The sequence below is a fragment of the Centrocercus urophasianus genome, unplaced genomic scaffold (genome assembly GCF_019232065.1).
Source record: "Centrocercus urophasianus isolate 14NV4802_14NV808 unplaced genomic scaffold, USGS_Curo_1.0 seq_10, whole genome shotgun sequence".
In the NCBI taxonomy this organism is placed as follows: Eukaryota; Metazoa; Chordata; class Aves; order Galliformes; family Phasianidae; genus Centrocercus; species Centrocercus urophasianus.
In genome coordinates this window covers 49,284,218-49,303,925 of record NW_024884142.1, presented here as the reverse complement: position 1 = coordinate 49,303,925, position 19,708 = coordinate 49,284,218, and the positions used below count along the sequence as shown (strand labels likewise).

The following is a 19,708-nucleotide window of genomic DNA, read 5'->3' as shown; positions in this document are numbered from 1 at the left end:
CAATGGCCAGGGTTGGAAGGGACCTCAAGGATCATGAATCTCCAACCCCCCTGCCACATGCAGGGCCACCAACCTCCACATTTAATGCTAAACCAGGCTGCCCCGGGCCCCATCCAACCTGGCCTTGAACACTTCCAAGGACGGGGCATCCACAACCTCTCTGGGCAGCCTGTTCCAGCACCTCACCACTCTCTGGGTAAAGAATTTCCCCCTGATGTCCGACCTAAATCTCCCCTCCCTCAATTTAAAACCATTTCCCCTCGTCCTACAGTTATCAACCCTTTCAAAGAGTTGATTCCCCTCCCCTCTGTAGGCTCCCTTTAGGTATTGAAAAGCTGCAATGAGGTCACCCCACAGCCTTCTTTTCTCCAGGCTGAAATTCTGTTGCTATTTTCTTTTCTTTTCATTTTAAATCTTACTGTTTGGCAAAAAGTGAAGAAACCTGTATAGGAGTGGCCAAATCACACAGTGAAACAAAATCCATCACCTTTGTGTCATTTGTTTGAGCTCTGCCTCAAAAGAGGAAATAACTCTGCCTTTCCAAAGCAAAAGAACCAGCCTTCTTTTTAAATGTTAAAACTGACGTAACTCCCACTTGGTCCATCTGTAGCAGCAGTGATCTGTAAGCTAATACCTGTATGGCTAATATCTTTTATATAAAACCAGATTAAGGCACTCAGCATCGAAGACTTCAGTCCAAGCACTTAGCTCATAGCAGAACAGGAGCTGTGAATGGAGGGCTCTCAGATGAGGTGCTTTAGGTGGCCTAGATAAGTGCATTGAAGCCTATGAATACTAAATTGTTCTTATTATTGTAACAGGTGCTAGAGTCCAGCTGCTTCCTTTTGCAGAGCTATATATGAATTAGTATGGCTGTAGGTAGAAAGCAGAAGACTGTAGTTATACTTTAGAAGAACATCCTAAGGCAGGCCAGTGACATCATATGGTCATTGTGTGTCATCCAATTTTAGGTTGCTCTTTGTAGCATTTTATGGTTGTGATTTAGTACCTGTTGAAATCTCCTTCCCGTGGAGATTTTCCCCTTGTTTCTTTTTGGTTTACAGCTAGTGATCAACTCAGGAAACAAGAGGTAATGTTGATGTCCCAGTGTTCTCCTATTCCATTCTTTATGGCATTTTGAAAAAAAAAAAACAAGTGTAATGTCCTGTAAGATATCATCCTATTTTGACCACCAGGTGAAGTGCTGATATTGTTTACGTGATTGTAAACTGATTGATTATTACTACCAACAAAATTTTAACTTTGAATTCTGTGAAACTGATATGTCCAAAGCTTGACAAAGAAAGCAGAGGGATTAACTAAATTTTTGAAGTGTAGCTTACCTTAGCTGTGCTATCTTTTGTAGAAAATGTTTTATCCTACTTTGAAGGAAGATGGTGTTGCTTAGTTGTGTGAAATTGTGCTTTCTCCCTCTAGTCATAACCAGTCCTACATCTCCCATGGAACCTTCAGGAGGACCTCAGCTTCAGCATGCAACACAATCTCCAAACAGCGGGAAACCCGTATCCTGCACACACATGATTGTTTCACATCAACCCCCCGTAACTATGGACAGGTAAGAGGATTGTTGAGTATTAGAGGGTGTTCACAGGATAAGAGTTACTAAAGTAATAAATCATTTTCTCAGATCCATGTATTCATTAGCTAAGTAAGAGACACAGCTGTTTAATCTGCCACTTTTCCTGTTTATTTTTATCTTTTCCTGTGTTCAGAAAAGAATTTTAACATCTTTCACTTAACATTTTTACCAACTGAAGAATTTTGTGAAAACATACTTCATTCTTTGCAGTGTTTGAAAGAAGGTATTGCCAGCAATTATTACATAAATTGAAACTTAATTGATAGGGCAATTCTCTTTGCTTCTTTCCATGAATTTAGCTTCATAAAAAACAGTCTGGATTTGCAGGGTTAGTTAGTTCTTGACTGGAATAGTGAACACTGTGCTTACAGCCTGGATGCTTCGGTTTGTGAATTGCTTGAAGAATCAGCAAGTTATGATTGTTAAACAAAAGATATAGAACTACTCATTTTGACTCTGTATTTTGAAAGGAAAGTTTGAGGAGGCAGATATTTAACATTAGGAGCTCTTTGTATTGTGTGGCGAGTCACTCGGATTTTGAGAAATTATAGAAATGCTTGAAAGCTCTGTGCTGAACCAAGTGAAATCTGTTACATAAGCATGAGCTGTCAGTTACTTCAATTTTAGTAAGAAAAGCAGAAAGCCGAATAATCCCGTAGCCCTTTCATGTTTTATGCAGGTAGTGCCAGAATATGCATGGAAAAACTTGAATGTGGAAAGCCATCTCACAGTCTGTAATGGGCAGTAGGCTTCAGGATGTGATTGGCACTAATTGAAGGAGGAATTTGCCCTCTCTGTCCCTCCATATGCCTGCGGGATCTTAGCCTGCTGTCATGCTGACAAAGATGCTCCTGCTGAGATAAGTTCTGTCAGTGACTCTGAGCACTGAACTGCATTAGATGAGCTGCATAGAGCTGTCTCATAATTATCTCAGGCAACGATTAATTGTTAATCACTCACAACCTTAGATGCACCTTGATGTCTGTAATATAAAATGTGCCACACTAATGAATGCTGTCATGTAGCATTGTATTTGGTATCGAAGGAGGATCTGAATAGCCAAAGTGAAAAGTGAATAGGTAAGACTGAAGAGCATGAACAAAAATTCAATGTGTGTATGAGGCTGAGGAAGGAGAAAGTGATGTGCCAGGATAGAGTGCAGAGGGACTGTCTGCTGTAGAGGAGCATCCACCCTGAATGGGAAGGCAAGAGCTAAATTACTTCATAAAATCGTGGTGTTAGCCCAAGCAGCTCGGCAGACTGTTGGAAGGAAGACACGGCAGCACAGATTTTATCACATGGTGAAAGCCACAGGTGCCAACACCATTGCTACTGCATCTTGTGTGCCATATCTAGCACCTAGGTATATATACCTGGTATTGTAGCATACGCAATAGTAATAAATATAGACGGTGTTCTCTGTGAGCATCTCACTCCAGCCCCACAAAAGATTTGGCTTTTATTTGGATGTTTTGAGGGTGAGAAAGCTCAGATTTCCAACCGGAAATTGAGGTCCCCCTTTGCTTGGGGGATTTCTAGAATATGTGTGTATGGGCAAGAGGAAGGAACAAAGGACTGAGTCCCATTAAGGCCTATAGCAGCCATCAGTCTCATTGCACTTCCTACAGTGGTGTGCCATGTGGGAGGTTCCAAGCTACAATCACTGAATTCTTTTCATCCAAGTGTAGTGCAGTGGAAAAGGCAACACTAAATATACTTCTAAATGAAGCTTGTCATGGAAATTTTCCTATTAGATAGTAAAGCATCTAGAATTACTCATGGAGATACTACATTATTAATGACTTACGCTTCTACATTGATTGTGGTGACTTTGTGGGCTTTTTTCCCAGCAAATGGAAAAAGTGACTTTGAAACACAGTTTGAAAATAGTATGTAAGGTAAAATATTTTCAAACTTTTCATATATTATGAAAGATTCCAACAAAACTTATTCCAGATCCTAATTTTCTCATGCTGTACTGAACAGTAAAATCCTGAAAGAAGCAGAATGATAGAGTTTGGGGTTGTAAACAGCTACAGAACTCATCTTTCACTTGGAGTTTTTTGTTTGTTCTCCACTTCCTAATTTTTTGCCAAAATTCCCAGCAGTGTTGTATGCCTGAAAAGGGTATATATACAGTGCTGGGCACTGAGACATCACTGTAAGTGGAACATAAGACGGTAAACACAGGTGAAGTAGTTCAAAAATTGATTCCTTTTTTGTGTTCTTTGCCTCAATGAGGTATGAAGGTGGTCATTTAGGGAAAGAGTGTAAAGAGGGGAGGAAAAAAAAAAAAAGCTAAGTACCAGGAGGCCCTTTAGTGAGTGAAGGGTTACTATGTGTTGTGGTGCAAGTGCAACCCTAGGCTCAAGTAGTCCCAAAGCTGCTAATTACCAGAAGCTGGAGGGCATACCAATCTCCTAGGAATTTGTCTAATCTGCTTTTGAGATTATGGCCCCTAAGATGTCCAGTGGAAATGAATTCCACCGTTCAGTTTTTCCCTTTATTTCTACTAAACATCTCCTTAATGATTCAGTGGAGTGCCATCTATATCTTATAGCATAAAAAACAGAAAATATCTAGTGATTTTTCCCTGGCTTCCACCCCCACACTCTGTCCCCCCCTTTGTGACTGTACAGATGCACATCTTGAAAGAGAACTTTGAATTCTGAATCCCAGTATGACTTGATGTGTAACACTGACAAAGCAGTGACCAATAATTATGGAGAACTATTTACCAAGTTAGCGGGTCAATCAGAAAAATAAATGTAACTTTGCAGAAACAAAAGGCTTCTCTTCGTTGTGCCAATACTTCCACAGGTAAATGTACTGCCTAATTTCAATGCAGGAGCAAACCCCATCTTCCCCCCTCTTTCCCGCCCCCTCCATCAGATTTTTTAATACTGTGTTATCCTACCTCTGATAAGGTTATTGGCAGAAGATGGGGATGAGATAAGTAACGTGACACCTTATAGCAAATAATAGCCTAATAACTACATGTGATGGAGCAGTTTTTATTAGTATTAAAGCATTTCACAGATTGTTACTGAGTGGATCTCCAGCAGAAAAGGCTGGGTGATGTGACATGGGGTCTCTCGCAGGCAGAAAGCAGGGTCTCTGGGTCTGCTTTCAAAGCCATGTGCAGTGACTTTCCATTTTGAAGTTTGCTTAGCATGCTCACAGGCTGGAAAAAAAAAAAAAAAAAAAAAAAAAAAAAAAAAAGAGAGAAAGGAAAAAAAAAGAAAAAAGAAAGAAAAAGGGATTGCCTTGCCTTTCTGGAAGGGAACTGGTGATAGTTTGAAAAGCTGGAAAAGATTTGATATGAAAACCAGCATGCTGTTCTTACAGGAAATTTGGGCTTCAGATGACATGTTACCTACCATCTTTTTAAGTGCAATATTTATTTTCCATTGTTTGGGATGTACTGTGAAACAATTCTGTAATTGTAAAGACCTGGCCACCCTAGCAGGCTGGTCAGTGTAAAGAAAGCTTCTGCCAATTGCAGGCAGAATTTGTTGGGTTGTTCTTGTTTGTTTTTTTGTTGTTTTATTTTCAGACTAGTACTTGTACTCTCAGGAGAAAACAAGCCTGTGAAACCAAGCCACCTGCTCAGAAATGGCCTGAGGACATTGATAGCCTTGTTCAAATCTAGGAAAATGCATTTGAGCATTTGTGCTGAAGCATTTCCTAACAACCTGAAGAACTGTGATATGGGAACACGTGCCCCAGACTGCCAGGATCTGGCAGTGAAGGACTTTCAGGAAGCACCTGTGAAAGATTACATGACTTTGAAGTGATAGTTGGGCAATCCCTCTTTCTCAGAGAACTTTGGATGCCATTACTGTCATCCTGTTCACCACAGTAGCACCTTAGTTCCTCCCCTGTGGTAAGACAGCACGCGCTGCATGAGAAGACAGCAGGATTTAAAAGACAGCAGCTAATAAAGGAGTCGGGAGAGATGTCAGGGCTGACACAAGGTGATGTGTTTTCTCAGAAGTGTAGGTGCACCTGGAGAGCATTCCCTGTGAGTTGAGGAGATGTGAGGGATGCCAAGAGGTGCTGCTTTTGGTCTGGGCTGGTCATTGCACGAAAGAGTCAAGCTGTGCCTGGAAAATAAGGCCCAGCGGAGAGGGATGAAAAGGAGAGCTGAATTGATACAGGAGTTTTTTTCTCTGGGTGAGTGGCAAGTAGAAGAGGCTGCTCAAAAACTGGAGGCAGGTGGTGATCCAGAGTAACAAAAATGACAGTGCCCTCGTCTGAGAGCAGTTAGACTGATTTGCAGTATGAGGAAGGGTACCTCAGCACTCAAATATGGCAGTGCTTATGAAAGCCAAGAAAGGCCACAAATCCCACTACTTGCTGTAACAACAGCTCATCTGCCGTGGTAGTCATGAAATTTTCATTTCACTGGCTAAAAGAATGCTGTGGATTAATGCAAGTTTCAATTTGTAATATTGCTTTAAGCAGGACTATTCTTGTGTTCTGAATTAAGTGTATGATGAGATGCTTATGTTTCTCTCTCAGCAATCTCAACCCAGAGAAAAATACAGAGGAAAATGGAATGTCTGTGCAGAACGATAACTTCGAAGAGATCATAAATCTGCCTATTGGTTCTAAACCATCCCGCCTGGATGCCCTGAACAACGATGGAAGCGACAGTCCCGGAATTCCTCTGAATCCAATTTTAGCTTTTGAAGATAAGGGGACTCTTTTGCCTCAGGTAGACAGTGTTCAAACACATCAAACAGCAGGTAAGTTTGCCTTAGTTCACTACAGTTGGTGATGTGGATCTAGAGCTTCTCCTTGACACAGGTTGAATAATTCAAGCATTTTAAACCCAAAATTCTTTGTGGAGAGGAGGAAATCTTCTGTTTGTAAAGCTATGTATACCAAGCATGCAGATGCTGTGTGAATTATGATGAGTCCTCATCTTTTATTTGAGAGGTGTTCTCAGTTACACTGTGCTATTTGCCTTTAGGAGTTGCTTGAAAACATTTGCCCTGTGCTTTCAAGTGGAAATGATAACAGTGACAGCTGTTGTTCTTAGTTTATGATCTGCAATCATGTTCCAGCTTTGCAAATGTAACATCTGAAATGCATGCACTGAAAGGGAGCTGGTAGCTGCCTTTTATGTCAAATTCTGAATGACTTCCCTCATCAAGTTCTTGCTGCCATGAATACTGAGTGGTGGTTTGCAGCACAGCAGATTTTTTCTGAATTGCATTGTAGCTTTTAAAAGATGTTGGGTAAACAGTTATTAGCATAAGAAATTAAATTGGGCAACCCTAATTTACCTTCTCTTGCCTAAAATATAAGAAAAAATCATCTTTCAATAAAATATTTGCTTAAGTGCTTTCTGAATTAAGCATTCCTACTCTGCTGACCTGTCATTTCCGATGCCTTCTGTTGTAGAAGTGATCTGATTATTTCTTCTGAAGAACCAAAGGTGACAAAAACGTCTCTGCAGTCAGTGGGAGTTTCTTCCATGCAGTGAAGGAGTGTTTTATTTTTCTCTCCAGGTTTTTTAAAGATTTCTTGAACATCTTTTTTCTTTTTGGAAGGACTTTAGTAAAACCAGCAGAAGAAATGATGGACATAGACTTGGATCGCCTTTCTAATAGTTTTCATCACTAGAAAAATCATGCTTCACATGCATTACTTAATATGGCTTTTTCCAATGAGCTTTTTCTGTTAGTAAATGGATATTTCTGCATTCCTGAGAACACAAGACACTGGAATCTGAAAGCAATGGGCTGATTCGGGTAGTGGGGCTTTCTCTTTTTTTTTTTTCTTCTTTTTTCAGGTGGGTGTTGGTTTAAAAGGCATAATTGTAAAATTGGCAAAGAATCTTTTACACTTTGTGGTTCTGATACTTGAAAATTAAATACCTCATTGCTCTACGAGTAGAGTTAATGAGGTGTTTTATTTAAACCTGTTGGTTTAAATATTATTGCAGAGAACTCTAATTATGGGGGCAGAGCATCGGCTTCTGTATCAGGTTCTTGTAAATGTAATTCCTACAGGGACGTTCTGTAAATTGAGATGTCACTATGATCTTCTCACATTTTCTCTAAAAACACAAAACGAGGCAGGTTTTAAAATGTGAAAATTTGAAAGCATTATTTTTTCATGGACAAGAGGAAAACCTATTGTTCTCCTAGATGATGTATTTATGAATTTTGTTCAGTACAGAAATAAATTGTTTAATTGAATAAATTAGAAAAATGTAATAAAATGGTACCGCAAACTTGATTATTTTTTGTTACATTCACGTTCACAGTACTATAAAAGATGTGCACAGGGAGTAACCTTGTTCTGAGTCCTGTAAATTGCTGCTGTTCCCAATGATGGAAGACTTTTCCTTTGCCTTATCAGACGATTGAAGACTGTGTGAAACCTGAAATAGTTGATTTTTTTGATGATAAAGCAGGTTTGGGGAATTTTTTGGTTTTGCTCGTTTCAGAGCAAATGGAAAATGGTCATTGTTTGTGCTTTGTATGTAGCGTGTGATTTTTATAATGCACTACAGTTTGAGTGATAAGAGGAGCAATGCAGGTTGCTTTCTCTTTAGTTTCATGCTGATTTCTACCATCATTATGCCATCCCTCACTTTCAGTTGTTGTTGAGCAGAGCAGTAACATTGTGCGCCTTTCTATGCTGTGATAAACCGTGCTGTTGCAGGCAGAACTCACGGGGTATTTGAGTTGGAAACAGCAACCGGGGCTTCATGCGTTGTTTGTTGAAGTCCCTGAGTAGATCCATAGCAGTGGAAATGGGGTTTACGGGGTTTCGGTTCGTGCTGACAGAGAATGGCCACTCAGATTCCTGCACCTGCCTTTAGTGAGCACTGAGCTAGGTTATAGGAAGCTGTACAGAAAGTCTGTGCTTGCAGAAGAAATCTTCTGAGACAAAAGCGGAAGAGTTCTTGAAGAAATGACTTTCTGCTGCTGCCAAGCGTTCATCCTACACAGGAGATGGGATAAAAGCAATGGAAAAGCAAAGAAAAAGAGACTTATCTGCCAGAATGCGTGGAAGCTATTCAGTCTATTCAGTCAGAATGCTTTCAATAATAGTTCGTGACACAGTAAAATTAATTGGATTCCATACTCACTTTCTTTAATTTTCCATGTACATAGCCACAATATTTTAAAGTGTCCAAAATATGTAGTTTTCCTTTAAACCTTTATAGCATGTGAGTACCAAATAAAACTTGTTTGAAATATTTCTATTTCTACTTTGATTTTCTTGCATACTTGAAGCGGGAGTCAGTCTGTGGTGGAAAACTCTTCTTCATGTTCCTGGTATGCGTAAAACCTCTTTAGTTTTTAGTTTTCCTCTGATCTCTTTATTGAAAAATCAGTACAGGATTACTTACAGCTATGAACACAACAAAGATGTTGCCAGTAAGATTTACCTTCATTTTTTTTTTGGTCCAAGGATTCATTTAGGCTCAGGCATAAGCTGTATTGATCTCGACTATTTTTATGAGACATCAGAACACTCACTTTGCTGTTTAAAGCACAAAGATGAAGAGCTTGCTTCATTTTTTATGTGGTTTTTGCACTGGACCGCAAATAAAACAATGTATAATTATATTCATTCCAGGTTTGCTTCAAATAAAAGGGGAAAACAAATGTTCTCTTTCAAGGACCCAGCTGCAAACTGAAGTCCACAGAATGGGTATAGATGTAGGTGTGAAAGCCCAAAAATATGAAAAAAAATAAAAATAAAAAAAAATTAAATCTTGGGTTTAACCCCCTTCTTTAAATGCTGGAAGATTTGAATATTGTTATCAGTAATAAGTGCAGTATAAAATGAATGCCAGCTTTTTTGCCTGCTGTTGCATCTGTTTCGTTATTTGTATGTTTGGAATCAACAGTTCTGAGAGGTAGAATCAGTAGTTGTAGAAATTAGAGTTTTTCTGAAGGTATGGAGTAGTGAGTGACCTTTCACAACAACTATGCTTCTTGCAAAGATATTGAAGTAAAGTTTGCAATTAAATAGCTAAGAAAAACAGAGAGAAGACACTCCAAAGTCTTCACTTATACCACAGTGGTCATAAAAAGTTGCACTGGTTTTCTGTTTAGAAAATGATCTAAAATCATCCAAGGAGGTGGCCTAAAGTTGGAGATCTCCTGCTTTCATCCCTATCTGCATCAGTCAGCTCCTTTTGGTCCTCTGTTCTAAGAACCCAACTGCACCAACATGCATCATTAGGTGCATGGGTCTTTCATGTGATGTTTCTAAAGAAATTTCCTGTCTGCTACACATGAGTATTGAAAATTCCATACTGCTTTATCTAACAGCTATCTGTTCTTTAACTAGTCTTTTTGCTGTGCTGTAGAGAAACTTGTACCTGTTTGGGGCTGGGTTTGTTTGTATGTTTTTAGACCTTATAATTGGAGAGAATTTGCAATTGCTGAAATGAAACTTTACCCAAATAAAATGTCTCCCCATGCTCCTAAGCTCAGCGTAAAGATTTGGGCCAAAGTAAAATGTTATAGTGAGATCTTAGTTGGCAGATGTTTTCCAACATCTCACTCAATTTGTATTCCATGTTTGTAGCCAGTAGCAACTCTAAAGCTGTACTTTTTTTTTTTTTTTTTTTTTTAAAAGACAGTTTCTTTTAAAAGAAACTGTGCAATCTGGGAGCAGAGATTTGCCAATTCTATTGTTGTAAAACTACAGTATTCCAGCCAGTCTAACAAGAAGCTTCAACCGGCTTCCTGAATTTGAAAAAAGAAGTGTATTGTATGTTTTGAAGAAGGAAATAGATTACTACTGAATTATTAGTAGTAGTAGACAACTATTAATAGGTTAGCTTTCTCCTAGAAATTAAAACATTAAAAAATATATTTAAAAAAAAACCAAAAAGCAGTGCTCCACAAGTTCAAGACTCTGGACTTTGGTATGTTTTTTGTTTTGTTTTGTTTTTTTTTGTTTGTTTGTTTTTTTCTTCTGAAAAATACTGTTTTGATTGGCAAGAAGATCCATGAGACAGATTCACTGCCCCCTGGAGAATAGGGGAGGCATGAGCAGTCTGAACCTGTATACACATCACGAATTCAAGACAGATGAATTTAGAGCTAAGCATACTACTACATGTATTGGTCCTCTAACTTCTTTCAAAATGAATTAACAGAGTATAACATTAATGTGTAATTTTGTCGAATTTGTTCACTTTCCCTTTTGCAAGGACCTATGTGTATAGTATGTGTAATAATGTGCCATTTGCAGAAAACAGATTTCTGTCTTCATATACACATTTCACAAGTCTTTCATGGGAGCTGTTATATTGTGTTTGCTTTTTGATCTGGTCCCATTCTTGTTATTGGAACATCTCTGCTTTATAAAGGTGCTGTGCACCATGTTCATACCAGGAAATTGCAAGAAACAGGAGCAGTTAAGCTACAGGAACCAATGAAGACAGTCATCTCTAAAAGATCAGGCTCTTGGATCTGGTAAGTTTTTTAAGCTATCTGGTTTAAATTTTAACTATCTGCATGGCAAATAGCTGCCCTAAGGAGCTCTTGAGTTTCTTCTGTCTGTTGACGGACTTGCTCGAGGAGTTTGGCCATTTGGTTTTTCCTGAATGCTAATGAGAATTCTGGATCTGAAGACAAAAAACGAGTGTTAGGCAAGCTGCAGCAACTGCCCTCTTCAGATGTTTTCCCCTGCATTTTAATGCATGTGCTTAGAATACTTCTATTTTAGGATAGACAATGTAACTTTCTTACTATAGTATAAAATAAGTATACAGAAAGGGGAACAATATCTTTCTGCCACACCAAGCAGATGGACACTAACTCAGTTTTCATCCCTACAGCCATTCAAGAATGTTTGCTGCTAAACTTCAGATCCAGAATGGCGAAAGCTGTTTCAGTTGGCAAATTCACTCTTCTGTACTGATTCTGTACAGCAGATATACACAAAGATGTATCAGAGCTCTGGCTCTGTATTTGTAGAGATACACACTGTATATTTATTATCATTATAATTTATTATCATATTGCATTTCTCATCTGTACTCAACTTGTACTTAAAAAATGATTTGAAAGCAACAGAACCAAAGATAGAAATATATTAAGGAGCAGAATTTTAGTATGGAAAATACGCAGCTTTCCAGCTTTTGCCATCCATGTGATCTGCTTGTGCTTGCTTAATCAAAATAAATTAAGATTTTAAATTTGAAAAGCTTTTAGGATGAGTACCATGGATCCTCATATTGGAAAAAAACATCTATAGCCCACATCCTGTTTCCCGCTCATCTAAAAGTTCAAAATAAATAAAGTGTATCTGCATTTATTCTAAGATATTCTTTATTGTTTTAAAACAGATAAAATAGTTAAGGTAGCAGCTGTCCTTGGGCTTCTTCTGCTTGCTTAGGCGAGCAGAGCTGTCAGTTCAGGGGTGTAGGTGACAGCCTGTGACAAAGATTTGCCTTTGCTGCTGATGGGAGCAGGCAGTGCCCCAGAGGTTTGGCCTGGCGATGAAGACGTACCTGCCTGCAGTCTGCAGAATGTGGAAATGGCCAGCTGCTGGAAGCGAACCTCTTGGTGGGTAAGAAAGTTCCTGAGGTAGGCCTGAATCTCAATGATGTGACACTTCAACAAAAGCATCATCTTTTCTGCATAAATAGAAGAATAACTGGAGATCAGCAGGAGCTTTTAAAATACTTCCATAGCTGTCTAATGTAACAACGCTTCAGATTGTTAATGACAGATCTGCCTTCAGTTACAACCTGTGTCACTGCAGAGAATGGCAAAGGGCTTCCACCTGCAGCCATTAATGGTAGCACTGGTTCTGCATGGAATTGATGTGGGGGATTTCTGCAGAGGGGGCAGCTCTGCCAGGGAGCCTGTCCTTGTTTGCTACACGTGCTGACACATATGCTGATCAGCTTCTCACACTGACCAATGTAGCATGCTGCTGCTGGACTCCATCACTGCTTTGCTCTGAACATCTTTTCTTGCAGATCTAAGAAATGCTCAGCTGCACAGAGCAAGTGGTCATAAAAGTACTTGTCTTCTGCTCATTAAAATTATGCTCTCTTCATTATCTGTAACTGAAATTTAAAACATAGGCTACCTTCTAAAAAGACACTTTATTGTTCCTGCTAATCTATTCAAGAATTAAAACAGCAGTGTTTGGTTCACCTTCCTGATGATCCTGTTTCATCTTCCTCTTGCTGGTTGGGCAGAGGAATTGATCTAAAAGTTTGGAATACAACTGTAGTGGAAATGCTAAGTCATGACCTGAAGCAGTAATTGAGCACCTGGTGGGAAGGCAGGGCCAACCCAGGTAAGTTCAGGTGAATGCAATGCACCTGAGTGACCAGAAGGGGTGAAGCCAGGATCTACCCCTTCCCAGACCTCGTTGAAGGGTTGGCAGTGGAGGTGAGAGCATCTCTTGTTGGAGATCCCTGCCTACCTGACGCTTTCCGAAGGTAAGCAGCTCTTTTCCTTCATTTCATAGAATCATAGAATCATAGAATCACAAGGTTGGAAACAACCTATAAGATCATCTAGTCCAACCGTCTCCTCATCAGCATTGCCACCACAAGCACTAAACCATATCACACAGCACGTCATCCAGACGCCTCTTGAACACTGCCAGGGATGGCGACTCCACCTCCTCCCTGGGCAGCCATTCCAGTGCCTGACCACTTTCTGAGAGAAATAGTACATGTCTACAATTCCTACATCTGTGGCTGCTGTATTTGAGTTTCTTCTTATTTGCTATAGCCACCCTGCTGTCATCATCCTATTTATTATAGCATTACAACAACTATCCATGCCCTTGCAATTTCCCCTTCCAGCCTCTGTTCCAATATGAGGGGATGCCATCATATTGTATATGTGCTGGCAGAGAGAATCAAACAAAGATGCAGCAATGCCTCTTGTCTGCAATGTGTTTCTTTAGTAAGGAGTATTTTACACCATCCCACCTTTCTACTTAAACCTCTCTTTAAGGACCTCAGAATTGGCTTAGAAACTAGCTCTGCAGAATAGAAGTGCTTAAAGAGGGCAGCAAACACCTCACCCAGACCCTCTTTGGCTAAGGTCTATTTTCATGGCTAAGTGTGTATTTCAAGGGTGACTGGAGGCTCTTTTGTGCTAATGAATTGGCTGAAACCAGATGGAGGATGATGGAGGAATGTTAAAGGTTGTTCAGCACCTGTCAATTAACTCTTTCGGAAAAAGACTCATTTCACTTCAGACAACCATAAGTGCCTTTGAAAGCACAGTTAATGCTGTGTGACAGTTACCGTGATCTATCATGTGCTGGATGATGGAGGCAGCTTGAAAGGATGTCTCGGTATGTTCCCGTTGGCCAGCCAGTCTTACCAAGCGCTTTGTCAAGGGTTCATTCATCCATTTGACCATGCATAATGTGCCTCCTTCTAGAAGGCAAAAAGGTGGGAGAGTAGTCTGAAAATAGAAAATCCAGTGCCCTAAAAAAGTGTGACTAATCTGCCAGAACCCATATGTCTAAGTAGGAAATCTTTTAGAGAATTGAAGAAACAAAATAAGTGCTGAACTTTTGCAAATAAGTATTTCCAAGTCGTAAAATACGGCCATGTCTTGAAGTTATGCTCTCAGTAGGGTATATGGATTCAATTCATAGAAAGCCTGTTGGATTTTTATATCATTGGGTTTGTGTTCTGAAAGGATGCATCCTTTTAAACTCAAGATCCACTCTGGCCTAGTTGTTTCTGTCCTGCAGCTGCTGAGCACCTCTTGTGGAACTAAATGAGGCATGTCATCAGTTGCATGGCAGTTACAAGAGAGGAAATGTTTGACAGATGATATCCAGTCCCAGAGTGAGATGGGGAAGTTTATACTTATCCTCTGTGTCATGAGGACAGCTGTTTGTTGAGGGATGGTAATTTGAGATCTCTTATAAAATCCATGTGCAATAAATTCAAGGAGATAAACACACTTGGTATTTTAGTCTCTTTATCCTTTTAGATTAGCTTCTGGCATTGTGAAATGAATTCAGCTGAGAAATTGGGTGACGTTACAGATAACAATATGTATGTATGGCAGTGAAGTTTGGCACAAAAAGTTTTAAGCAAAATAATAATTAAGCAGTTCAACAGAAAAAAAATGCAAATAATGGAGCCAGTGTCACCAACGGGTAAGTTGGATCTTTCTCTCCTTGCATATGATGGTAAAACTCCCAGTAAATTTATAAGAAAGATCTCGGTTTCAACTCCCATTAGAATTAATAAAGGATGTGTGCCCTTCTCAGAAGAAGCCATTTCTGGTGAAGCTATTTCCCTACCTTGCTTTGCCAGCTCAGCAAGGCAAGACGTCACATAATGAAGAGAGTTTTCTTCAATGTCAATAGAAAGCATGGTCTGGAGGAGACCTTCAACACATGGGCTCTCAATGATTCTCTGCAATGAGAAAAAGATAAACATTCAGCACTTCCATCGTATTTTGATGGTGTCCAAGTGCTTTAGAAATACTTAGTATCTCTTTGCAATACTGAGGAATAAGACAATGGTAATGCCAATGTCTCTTCTCCCAGCTCTAATACAGCCAAGTGACAAACCATAGATTTACAGAATATCCTGGGGGGAACCCACAAGGATCATTGAGTCTCGTTCCTGGCTCCACACAGCACCATTCAAAATCTAAACCATATATCTAATCACCCTTGAACTCCAGCAGTTTGGGGCTGCGCCCAATGCCCTGGGCAGCCTGTTCCATTCCCAGCGCCTTCTGGTGAAGAACCTTTCCCTAACATCCACTCCAGCCCTCCCCTGACACAGCTCCATGCTGTTCCCTCGAGCCCTGTCGCTATCACAGAGAGCAGAGATCAGTGCTGTCCCTCTGCTCTGTGAAGAGCTGCAGCCATTATGAGGCCTCCCCTCAGCCTCCTCTGCTGTGGGCAGAGCGCACCCAGGGACCGCAGCCAGAGATCACCTGATTTTAAGTGTTTCCCAGGGCTTGCTCTATGGAATGTTTTCATGATCACAGATCACTTTGGAGCTTAAGGATTTCTTTGACCTATTACCAGTGTGTCAGGCTGTATATTACAATCAGGCTATCATTTGCTAAAGACTTGCAGCAAATTAATGAGTGCTCCAGAGCTAAGCATGTGGAAGTTTATCATTTTCTTTGCATCTGAGGCTTTGAAAGCTTTCTGGTGTTGAAATGCTCTGATCTGTGGAAATATGAGGGAATGTGACAAGCAAAGGTGAGTTTTGTTTCTGCAGAGTTGTTACATATTATACGTTTCTGTTTATCCCTTATTTTTTAGTTTGCATCTGCTACGCCCCAAACGTCATGGGTATCTCTGCACTGGAGTTTATGTTTTAGATAGCAAGTTGAAAACAGAGGAGGGTGAGCCTGTGCAAACCTGGACAAAAAGCCCTTGAGACCAAGGAATGAATTCTGAACAAGTCATCAGACTTAATTAGGGAAGTTGCATCTCCAGCTCATAGGAAAATCCTAAAGATACGACCTGCTTATGACTCCATGAGGGAGCTCAGATGGCCATCAACAAAAAGAATATCTTCTTTTGTATTCTAATTTTATATTGCAAATTTTTAACTTGCTGCTTAGCGGCCGAAGCTGGCTTCAAGACTGCTGCCTTTAAAGCTGCTACAGCCTGTGTCCTGCTGACACAAAACCACTGCTTTTTTCCCCTCTTGTGACAAGGACTCTTATGTGTCTTAGAATTGACCTTGGAAGCCTGGCGCTCCTATTCATTTCTGTGAGTTCACTTCTGAAGTGAGTGCTAAATACGTTACGTGGCATCCTGCAGTGCTTTCATGAAGATGAACCAGCTCCCTGCCAAGGACAGAATAAAGTCACCGAACCTAACTGATAAATGTGGTAGTTTTTTAAAGCAGCTTTTGAAAGCATGGTCCATTTTCACTCTTATTGTGGGCCTTGAGTTTGAAGAAATGCATTTCCTTGCAAAAATTGATTTCACAACTATAAGAACTATTTTAATTCCTATCTTTGCTAATGTAAGTGAAAAGCTTTATTGGAAACTGACATTTCCAATCCCTGCTTAAGACGTGCTGAAAGGTTTGTCCCATTGCTCATTATTAGTTAGGTTCATAGTTTTATAGCAAAGTTTTCCTCTTGGATGGTTTAAATCTCTTCCTGTTGCACTGAGTGCTCTGTTATATCATGGGAAAGCAGGCGAAGGATTGCTAGAACAGTCTTTGCAGTAGGGACAACTTTATTTTGTACTATGGTTTGGTACTTCAGCCTAACCAAATCTGGACAAAACTCAGCAGAAGACAAGAACTGCAAGAATGAGAATTATCAGTACGAAAAAAGAAAGGACAAAATGTCCCTAAACCTGAAATCAGGTAAATCACATGTAGAAAAGATTTTGTTTCAGACACTGGAGACATTTAAGCAAAGCAGTCTCTGCAACTAGCTGTAATTGGAAAATGAGCAGGGAAGTGCATCTGTAGGTATGGATTTCACTAGAAGCAAATTCAGCAATGGAAGCCTTGATAGCATCTTGGCACAACATGTACTGGGAGTGAGTGAAATTAGATCAGTTCTGAATACCTGTAAACAGGTAACTAAAGGTATATGAAGAGTGACAGCTAGAAAATCAGGATTCAGTTTCTAACCAACCAGGGGTTCTCCTGGATGGTTCCTTAAATTAGTTTGAATGATCTTTGTTCAAAATATGTTTTGTCCCTACGATGTGGTCACTCAAATTAAGTAAGCATATCACTCACAGGAAAATCAGACATTTCTTGTTTTCTTTAGCATGTTTGTATTGTGTTGAAAAAATATGGAAAGATAACTTTTGTTATGACACATGAGGTCCTTTTATTCATAAACACATTTTCGTGCAAATTATACTTAGTGTATATTTTATAATAACGAGAAAATCTTTCTGTGGGTAATGCTGATTCTTTCTAAGTGTAACTGCAACCTCTTCGGGTACAATTCAGTAAAAAAAAACCTAAATGGTACTCACCTGTCTGTTCTTGGAAAGGTTCAGGTTTTTGATGATGCAAGCAGCGTGGCCAGCAATCACAGGGTCTGTTGTGTGCACTGACAGGAGCATCCCCAGGCTCTGCAGTAGCTCAGTGCACACCAGAGCATCCTGAGAAAAGCAACCAGCATTTCCATTACATCCCACACAGACAATGCCAAGCGCAGCGATGAAACTTAGCAGCAAACAGTAAGTAGGTTGGACTTAGCTCTGCAAGAAAAGCATTACTCGGTTCATTTAAGCCAACAGCTAAGTGGTTGTGACCAGTGCCTTTTCTCTCAAAATATGACCTACTGTCTGGCAAGGGAAAATTATGGAGATGCAACAGCAGCAGCACTGTGTCTTTAAGTATCCCAGCAGCTTAGCCAACAGTAATGGACTGTACATTTAGGCCAACTTGTGATCAGTAAAGTGCTCTGACACAGCATCTTCTGTGACAGTACACGTTTCTCTATTCTCTGATGGACATTTTAGAGGAATTTTAAGTTTTCCCCTTGAAAGTAGTTTTTCTCCCATATCAAATGGGTTTGCAGCACCAGCCAGGTAGGTTGCTCAGCAGTATTTGGGTTAGGTCTACAGTTGAAAGCAATGTAAGATTTCCTCTTGGGGAACCTTTTCCTTTATCTGTTCTTTATGTGATTCTTGTGTAGCAGACTATTTTATTTCTGTTACTTAGAAATTGAGACACTTTTGTATGTTTGGTGTAAAACAAATAACTGGTCCTATGTATAATTGGAGAAAAAAAAAAAAAAAAAAAAAAGGATAATTCTGAACTTGAAAATCTGCTTCAGGACCACTGAAGAAGCACAAAAGGAAGTTTTTAAAAGTTTAACATGCATCTTTCTTTCGCTTGGGTTAAATGACAAAATATGTCTATTAGAGGCCTGGTGTAACTCCCTTATGAGGAAAGGCTGAGAGACCTGGGACTGCTCAGCCTGGAGAAGACTTTGGGGGAATCTTGTCGATGCTCATAAATATCTAATGGGCAGAAGTCAAGTGAATGAGGCCAGACTCTTTTCAGTAGAGTGCAGTGACAGAATGAAGGGCAGTGGGCACAAACTGGAGCACGAAGTTCCATATTAACATGATGAAGAACTTCACTGCAAAGGTGACAGAGGGTGACTGGAACAGGCTCTCCTGTTGCAGAGTTTCCATCTCTGGAGATATTCAAAACCCACCTGGACACCCACCTGTGTAACCTACTGTAGGGAACCTGCTTTAGCAGGTTATGTGATCTCAGAGGTCCCTTCCAATCCCTATGATTCTGTGATATATTTATTTTTTTCTTCATGTCACCTGACAGCTTCACTTCTGTTTATTTTAAGCACTGTCATAACCAGCAGTATTAAGATAAGACATGGAAGTAGATGGAAAAGGCAAAATTCAGAGCATTAAAGAATCCTGTATGTAGGTGTTGCTGTAAACTTTCTCTGTTTTTACTTGTCCTTAAAAGCAGAAATCACATAATTTTAGATCATCCATTTCAGTTACTGTTAATGTTTTCTGTGCTTTTTGACTGTATGTCCTCTTTTCTATGTTATCCTATTGACTGTAGTATCCTTATTTAATTTGCTACAGCACGAGAGGAGGAAATTGTCTATAGACTCTAAATGAACTTTCCAATATGTAATGACTTTCCTGCCAAGCCTCTTCCATCTATTTAGACTTATGCCAGCAAGTGACAGTACTCTGAATTCTGCTGAGCCTCCTTGGCAGGCATGCAGCTGGGATCCAGACTTAGTTGGCTTGGTCCTGCGCAGTATGAGAGGCTCAGGAGAGAACTCTGAGTACAAGTGGTTTGGTGGTTCAAGTGAGTACTGACCAAACTTCTCCTCAGGTTCAAAATAAAAGAGTAAGGAAAAGCATTCCAGCAGGAACTGTGCTAAGAATTGCAATGCTGTGCTCAAAATCCTTGGGTAGACAGTGCTTGTCAAGATGAATATTATCGTGTTCATCAGGCAGCTCGATGGAAAAGCAAAGCTCTTTGTGCCTGGAATGGAAAGTCAGCAGCATCACCTGGAGCTGACACATCCTTGTCAAAGGAATGTGACTTTAAAGACCACTTCCCACAGACACTGACTCTTTCCTTAGAATTTTAGGGCTGGGTTGTCCTTTGGAGAACTG

The 19,708-nt window shown here is 40.0% G+C and overlaps 2 protein-coding genes across 16 annotated transcripts in view; one reads left to right on the top strand and one right to left on the bottom strand.

Annotated features, from left to right (window-relative positions):
• MAP7 (microtubule associated protein 7) overlaps positions 1-8,822 on the top strand; it is a 104,840-nt gene extending 96,018 nt beyond the window's left edge. For 10 of the 11 annotated variants that reach the window (XM_042826681.1, XM_042826687.1, XM_042826636.1 and 7 more), the window contains 3 exons: positions 1,438-1,576; positions 6,125-6,351; positions 7,120-8,822. In XM_042826681.1, the coding sequence (XP_042682615.1) occupies positions 1,438-1,576; positions 6,125-6,351; positions 7,120-7,139 (386 nt within the window). In that variant the 3' untranslated portion in view covers positions 7,140-8,822. Of the gene's footprint in view, positions 1-1,437; positions 1,577-6,124; positions 6,352-7,012 lie in introns of all 11 variants that reach the window. The other variant, XM_042826652.1, reaches the window with a different exon arrangement.
• Positions 8,691-19,708, bottom strand: part of LOC122164592 (vacuolar protein 8-like) — a 27,314-nt gene continuing 16,296 nt past the window's right edge. For 4 of the 5 annotated variants that reach the window (XM_042826724.1, XM_042826734.1, XM_042826707.1 and 1 more), the window contains 5 exons: positions 17,567-17,695; positions 14,888-15,002; positions 13,869-14,003; positions 12,102-12,227; positions 8,691-11,213 (listed from right to left, as the gene is read on the bottom strand). In XM_042826724.1, the coding sequence (XP_042682658.1) occupies positions 11,092-11,213; positions 12,102-12,227; positions 13,869-14,003; positions 14,888-15,002; positions 17,567-17,695 (627 nt within the window). In that variant the 3' untranslated portion in view covers positions 8,691-11,091. The remainder of the gene's footprint in view (positions 11,214-12,101; positions 12,228-13,868; positions 14,004-14,887; positions 15,003-17,566; positions 17,696-19,708) is intronic. The other variant, XM_042826729.1, reaches the window with a different exon arrangement.